The sequence below is a fragment of the Diadema antillarum genome, unplaced genomic scaffold, assembly GCF_040938485.1.
Source record: "Diadema antillarum isolate AM-2024a unplaced genomic scaffold, OU_Dant_1.0 seq00000102_RagTag, whole genome shotgun sequence".
Taxonomy (NCBI): domain Eukaryota; kingdom Metazoa; phylum Echinodermata; class Echinoidea; order Diadematoida; family Diadematidae; genus Diadema; species Diadema antillarum.
Genome location: NW_027271189.1, coordinates 526936 through 535000, shown reverse-complemented (window position 1 = coordinate 535000; position 8065 = coordinate 526936). Strand labels below are relative to the sequence as shown.

Below are 8065 nucleotides of genomic sequence, written 5' to 3'. Positions count from 1 at the left end.
TGACATTTATTTTAGCATCTTCTGGAGCCGAAATTTATTGCTATTTACTTTCGAAAGTAAAAGCAAACATCCGACATTTATCTCATCGTCGTACGAAGTTGATTATTATTGTTATTCATTTCCGAACGTAAAAGGGATAATTCAACATTACTTTAGCATCTTCCGGACCTGAGTGTTATTGTTATTTACTTTCGAACGTAAAAGTAAATATCCGGCATTTATTTTATCATCATACGAAGTTGATTATTATTGTTATTCATTTCCGAACGTCAAAGGAATAATTCGACATTTACTTTAGCATCTTCCGGAGATGAATGTTATTGTTATTTACTTTCGAACGTAAAAGTCAACAGCCGGCATTTATTTTATCATCGTATGGAGTTGAATGTCATTATTATTCATATCCGTTTCAAAGCAAACATTCGACATTTATTTCAGCATCTTCCGGAGCCGTATTTTATCCTTATTCATTTCCGAACGCAAAATCAAATATCTGACATTAATTTCAGCACCGTACGGAACTGAATCTTACCATTATTCATTTCCAAAAGTATAAGCAAACATCCGACATTTGTTTTAGTATTATACGGAGTCGAATATTACCGTTATTCATTTCCAAAATTAAGAGCAAACATCTGACATTTATTCTAGCATCTTATGGAGCCGATTGTTACCGATGTTCATATCCAAAACTGAAGGCAAACATCCGGCTTTTTTTTGGTGGCCCGGCGTACGTTTTTGGTGACCCCGGTCGCAAATTAACCATTCGCGAAATTGTGATTCGATTCGCGAAAAGACTCCGCTAAGTATAAGGCATAGATCGCTACACTCGGCAGGGGCTACGTCGTCCTTTTACCAGGTCTGGGTAACGGAAACCAAAATATCGTGTGAGTTCTTGCGTTACCTATCGTTAATGTCAACGAAACATCGTTAATTTGCGCTTGGGATCGTTACTCATCGTTACTACAAACGTTAATTTTCCCGATCGTTAGTTTGCGTTACTAACAATTCAGGTGAAACCGCTTACGTTAATGAAACGTTAATGTCTATTAACGCAAAGTTTCTTTTGGTATATACTGTATGTAAATAAAAACTGGCGTCTGGTGATTTTGACAGTGATTTATTACACAATAAAATCTTATTCGACTTAGGCACAGAGAATTCAATGGTTTTTCCGTGAAAGTGTTCTTGAAATTTCATCGACTTAGGCGAGTATTCGACTTTAAAAATTCGACTTGTGAGTGAATTAATACACGTAAGTCAATGGGGAAAAATCGGGACTTTTTAAAATCTTCGACTTAAGCGATTATTCGACATATGCGACGTCGACTTAGGCAAGTTTAACTGTACTTTGAATTGTATTGGAAAAAAAAGAAACCTGTCTTTATCAGATGAATGAAAGACAAATCGACAACTTGTACCACTTTGAATCATGTTTTCTTTTTCTTTTTTAATGATGGAAATAAACAACACAGTGAATTGAATTGGAAAAAAAAACCAAGTACATGTCTACCGTCTGAAAGTTATGTCATACAAATTCTGCCACTTTTGTCAAAGTCACTTGCAATTGTACCAAATTTTAAATTTTCCACACTAATGCAGCTCATGGGAAAGTGCCGGTGAAACAGCTGAAGTTGTAAATTCTGGTTCTGTAGACTCTTATATGTTGTGATGTTCCCTATAGACAATGCTTGTAGCACTTCTTGTGCAAAGTGGCCCTTCATGAAACCAAAAATTACTTAGTAAGGAATTATTATAAATGATTATCTACAGTATGAATTTGTTACCTTCGGAGTAAATCCAGCAGAATGCACTATATGCAATATAAAGTTAGATCTATGCACAATATTTTGATTTCTGATTCATCTCATGTAAGCTATTGGTAAAATACATATCTGGTACTTATATTGACAATGAGACATGCCTGTGATGATGTGCTATGGTGTTTCATGATGTCTTATGATGTCTTATAATGTCTCCTGATGTCTTTCTGTGTTTGGCAGGAGGAGAGGTTCCTCTTCCCGGTCTATCCTCTAATCTGCCTGGGAGGGGGTGTGGCAGTCTCAGCTGGACAGGTTGGTTACCTCTGTATTCTCTCACCATAGAACATATTTTATTCACTAGGTGTTTTCACATCAGCCCGATAAAAATCTAAGCTCGAGATATTTTTCGCGATTGCGAATTAGCGCGCTATTTCATTTCTTATTCACATCAGCCCGAAGAAAATTAGCCCGAAATTTTTTCGAGCTTATTCGACAGCTGAGCATGTGCAAACAGCATCAGTAATGTGTGCAATTTCAAAAATTCCTCATGATTTGTGTGCAGTTTGCCTCGATCGATCGGGTCACACACGCTAGACATGATGGGATGCATCGCACTAATTTCTCGAGTCGTTTTCACATTATCAAATAGCGCGCTACTATCCCGCTATTTCAGAAATTTCCCGAGTTGGACTCAAGAAATTTTTTCGACCAGAACGATACAATTAGCGCGCTAATTTGTGTTCACATTATCAAATAGCACGCTATTTCGTGATCGGGTTAATTTCCCAAGTCAGAAAATAGCACGCTATTTCGAAACATCGGGCTGATGTGAAAACGCCTAGTGTGTCTTCCAATGCGCCTGCTGGCCACATTATGTTAATAGCATGTGTGCACAGATGGTATCTTATGAATGATATTTCAATCTCGTCTTCAGGTAGTTGACTGTTTATAGAATGTATTCAAATTTTATGCTTGCTTCGTTCACAGAACATTGCCTACATTGTACATTTGTAAACAACCACAAAGCTTGCTAAATTTTTGTGTACACTGCAGATTTTAGGGTAGACTGTGAAGATTGGTTTGTTGGGTAATGATTACAGTGTCTGCTGTAAAGATTTTAGTGTTCACTGTAACAATTTAGTGTACTCTGGAAATTTTAATGTATACTGTAAAGATCAAAGTGTAGGCTGTGAAGACTTTATGTCAAGTGAAGATTCAAGTTTCCACTACGAAAATTTAATTGTACAGTGTAAAAAAGTTTTGCCATAAACTTTGATGCTTTTATAGTAGACACATAGGCACTGTTGTTTCAGTCATGCACTGCCCTGATGTGTTTGTCACACTGGAGTCCCACTCAAACTCAGCTTGATTCTACCACCACCTGTCTTGCAGAAATTATACCACCGGATCTTCACACCCCATCTCTCTCAGCATTACACCTACTCCTCCAACCACCTGGCTCTGGCTTTCTCCTTCCTCTTTGGCACACTTTCCCTCTTGCGATCTGGAATGCTCTTCTATGGTAAGACTTTGAGTCATCCTCCAGTTCAGCAGGTGTCCATAGAGTCGTTGATCTCAGATAGTTACAAATGGGTAATTACAGATGGATGTAATATGAATTGCCCTGCCATCGTATTGAGATTTGATTAGTTGTGTTGGCCACTTTCTTTTCAAGTCATTACCTCTTTACAATTGAAATATCTATAACAAAGTCAACATTCTATATGTACTATATTATTTCTTCAGAGCAGACAAATGTATTTCATCACACATACAGTATTGTATTTTGTTTTAGGTCATTTGTGTCACACATTTTGATTTGAAATGCTAGAAGTCACACTGAATGAGAGAAATATTTCTTAGTTTGTCACATTTACGTACACTGACTATGATCACCCGGTTGTGTAACAGATATCATGCTGTTCAGATATTTCTGAACATGATATGAAGCATATTGTTTCATTCATTCGAGCCTATTTTCTCTTTCCAATTTGGATTATAATAGAAGAAATCTCACAAGAATGTTGTGCTGGTCATAAACATAACCAAGCAAATCTGCCACATTGGATGAGCAGTAATCCTTTTTGCACCCATCCACTTGATTGTATTTTTCCAAGGCTATTTCAAAAGTGTTTGACTAATCCTCCCCCCCCCAAAAAAAAAAAAAAAAACAAGAGTACAAACAAACACAAAAAATGGCAATTTGTCAGTAATGAGAGCAAAATAACCCAGCCACATGGAATTAAAGCCAAAGTTCCACTGGAATGTCTTAGTTACACATTGGAGATGAAGAAGAGTAGTATATGCCGTATATTTAGCGAGTCTAAATTTTCGCGAATTTGGACTTCCTGATGATTTCGCGAGTGGTTCAATTCACCATCATAGAATACAGTACTGATCAGAGAAATGTATACGATGTACAGATGTACAAGTGCCGATCAGATAACAAAGTACATTATTGGAAGAGAGAAGGTGTATGTAAGAATTACTAGTCAAATGAATACAGGTGTAAACCAAAGACAGTGAAGTATTGATCAGATTTGAGTGTTAGCTTGGCATCAAATGTACAATATGATGTCAGCCTACCTTCTTCCCTTCAGCCTACCACGCCCCCTTGGACCTGTACCCCCAGCTAGGAGCCATCGCTGGTAGTCCAGAGATCCACACACTGTCATCAGATAAAGTAGTCAATGTATGTGTAGGCAAAGAGTGGTATCGGTTCCCTAGCAGCTTCTTCCTACCAGACAAGTGAGTTTTATTCTCTTCTCTGAGATTTTCATTTTAGAGCAAATAAAGTAATTTCCACTGAATGAAAAATTTGTCCAAAATTGAAAATATCAGAGTATATAGGCAGTCAATTTTGCATAGATTGAATCCGTAAGGTTGAAAAGGAAAGAAAGATTGGCCCTAGCATACATGATCTTGTTCTTTCAGGTCAGTCTATATTCATTCAGACCAGAGTTGAACTAAATACTTGGAAATTAATTTCGGTTTATGACAAAATGTCATCTTGATTATGTTTCATAATTAATATAATGCAAAAGTAACAATTTTGATTGCATTGTCAATTCAATTGCAATTATTTTTCACAGATTTATGACAATTTAGTAATTTCAGTGTGTAAGTAATGTTAGCTGGATGATATGTATTGAATGTAGGTGAAGCAAGTGTACACACAAAACACAGTGTGTTGCAAACATGTATGAGTATCAACCTAAGGTGAAGGAATTTTCATTCTCAAATGATTATTCTGTCAAAACTTCACACAATTGAATTCTCTCAAAACTTACGCTTTGTCCGTCTGTCTCATTGACCAATTTTTTCTTGTTTTTAGTTGGAGATTACAGTTCATTGAGTCAGAGTTTAGAGGTCAGCTCCCCAAACCCTACAGCCTCGGACCAGACGCCACGGTCATCATCCCCAGTGATATGAATGATCTTAACAAGGAAGAAACGTCCAGATATGTGAGTCACATTCTTCAACGACATCTAGAAAACATTTTGTGTACAGTTACAGGCAGACTGAATGGCAAGACTTGATTGTTCACGATGTTTCATAGCATGTGATTAAAAAATGTATTTGCCATTTTGGGAGCACATTCAGTTTTGGATTGCAGATCTTTTAATGTGTGTTGAAAAATCCTTGATCTGTATTGACCACTGATTTAGCAAACACCCTGTAAAACCCCCCTCTTTTTTCAAAAACAAAACAAAACACAAAACTTTGTTACCAAATGTGACCCGCTACAACAAAAAGGTCCTAAAGTCGGGCATGGTCGAAGCCGTGAAAATCGAGTTTGAAGTCAGAGCATTAAAATTGTTCAAAACTTACGATTTTCTGATTTTGATATATTATTGGAGTGTAACATGTCTTCTATCATCTGTCGAAATTTTTAAGCAAAATGATCAAAGGAAAGATTAAAAAATAGCGTTTTTCTGAGCCATGTTTTTTGGCGTTTCAACGAAGCAGAAACTGGTTCGAAAATTTGGATTGAGCGCCACAGATAGGCTCCGCCCCTAACGACGACCAGAGTGATCTCATTGGTCAGTTTGCTGCTTGCTGCTAACCGAAGCGTGAAGCTCGCATACTGCCCAGTCGACTGGTGCGTGTGGGCGGGGTGTGCTATGCTCAGCCGCTTCTCACATCCTGGTCACTGATTGGTTAGTGAGGAGACCGCCCACACTGATGTACTTGAATGAACTCTTCGGGGATTGCTAGGGCTTACCTTCTATTGTCCAGAGGCGAAAACTGACTTACGTGTCCCTTGATTGAGATTGCGTCGAAAGGAAGACTTTTAGGGCGCTTTTCTCGAAACAGTGATTTTTCAGACGTCTCAACATGCTCTCTTTTAAACATTGATATCTCCGCAGCCGATTATTTTTATAAAGTGTGTTATATATCAATTTAAAGCAGAAAGATTAGGGGATTATATCATGCAATTTTCAAATAATCGACCTCACCCGACTTTAGGATCATTTTGTTGTAGCGGGTCACATATGATATTGATTCCTGTATGCAGTAATAGGTTACTCATCATTTGATACATCATATCTAGTGTCCTTTTACCTTATGATGTACTATCATTATCATTATTTTGTTTGATTGTTATAAAATGTGATTCTTTTGCCCAAGTACCAAACTAGATTGAAATGAATTGAATTGAGGCTGAATCTATCCATGATCTGAAGATGCTAAGCTTACTGGGTGTCTGGCGGAGAAGGGCTTTCCAGTTCTACAAACAGATATCATTGCCCTCCATGTTTGTTGTTTGATATTCTTTTATCAACAAGTGGATTCATGCTTCTCAACTTTCCTAGATTGATATTTCCAAGTGCCATTATCTCATCGACCTGGATCTTCCAAAAGAGTCGCCACGGGAACCGCGTTACTCCAACCGAACCGATGAATGGCAGATCATTGCTAACCAGGGCTTCATGGATGCTTCGATGTAAGTTTCTCATCACTCCTTGTTTAAATCAAAATTCTACGCTGTCACTGGTTCGAAGGTCACAACAGTGAAAAGACTTTTTATTCGGGGGTCTATATACAATTGTTATTTCCAAGACAAAAAATTCGGGATTGAATTTCAATCTAAGATATTGCCATGGAATGAGGGCAAATATTTTTATGTGAAGGTCTAGAATATATCTTCTTAGTGGGTGAATGTGCTGTAATATTAAAGTAGGTGGAATGTTGATTGCTTTCTGACTGATGAGGGCAGTATTGCATACTACTAAAAGCATTTACACCTTTTTGCTAGTATGATTTCAAAGAAATGTTTTGTCATATCTCACAAACAGTGTATATATAATAATAATAATGAAAAGATTAACTTCAACTAACACAATTGAATTCCTTATTTAAAGTGAAAGTGCCTTGATTTTTAAGTTCACTCTGCTTGGCTGTTTTGATAAGATTTTATTAATCTATTTATTTATTTTTTTAAATGAATGCACAAGGGAAAAATTAAGGACTTTATCTGATTTCTGGTAAGGGGATTTTCTGCTCACTTGTGTAAGGTTTTATGTAGATGTGGTGAGACCCATAGTGAACAGTGTTTGTACACACTTTCCACCTGCTTTGCCACATGCTTACTGCATGTGAATTGAAAATTGTTTAATGTTTGAGAAGCAAGTCACAAACTAATCTACTTTTTCCTCCTGTGTTGTTACACTCCAGCAGCTCATACAAATTTTGCAGAGCATTCTACATCCCGCTGTGCACGCGTCGTTACACCTACTTCCGAGGCTACAACATCTTGAAGACAAAGAGGAGGAAAACTGTACCAAAACCTGGCCAGAAGAAAAAAAAGACGGTACAGCCGAAGAAAGCAAAAACGGAAGATGATGATGAACTATGATGCAGTCATTTTCCCATTGTTTGTGAGAAATAGAAATCAATATTTTTGTCATGATATGTGATTCTTGTATAAAAGATTAACAGGGTTAGGTGGGATAGCATTTCAAAATTTGATGATTTGGCAGGCCAAAGTTTGCTGAGCGCAAACTTGCAATCTGTCGACGGTTATAAATGTTACAAATCTTACAAGTTGTGAACAATCAACCAGTCAGAGTCATGTGTGTGTATATTTATGTTTTATGACAACTTTTTCTACATATCGAGGTTGTGGAATGTTGGTCTTGTGTTTGTTTTTTTTTCTTCGATTTTGTTGTTGGGTTTTTGTCATGATGTGCTGTTCGCAAAGCCAAAATCCTTGTCAGCGATGTCTAGGCCTGTGACAAGGTTCTTTGCATTGTTGTGAGGTTCCAGCATGTCACATACATACACACTCACACTCACAC

At 37.3% G+C, this 8065-nt stretch overlaps 1 protein-coding gene across 1 annotated transcript in view; it reads left to right on the top strand.

Moving 5' to 3' along the window:
* LOC139726844 (alpha-1,2-mannosyltransferase ALG9-like) overlaps positions 1-8065 on the top strand; it is a 25244-nt gene extending 17179 nt beyond the window's left edge. The window contains exons 13-18 of the mRNA XM_071637836.1: positions 2004-2075; positions 3156-3285; positions 4364-4511; positions 5098-5227; positions 6581-6711; positions 7443-8065. Of these exons, the coding sequence (XP_071493937.1) occupies positions 2004-2075; positions 3156-3285; positions 4364-4511; positions 5098-5227; positions 6581-6711; positions 7443-7623 (792 nt within the window). The 3' untranslated portion in view covers positions 7624-8065. The remainder of the gene's footprint in view (positions 1-2003; positions 2076-3155; positions 3286-4363; positions 4512-5097; positions 5228-6580; positions 6712-7442) is intronic.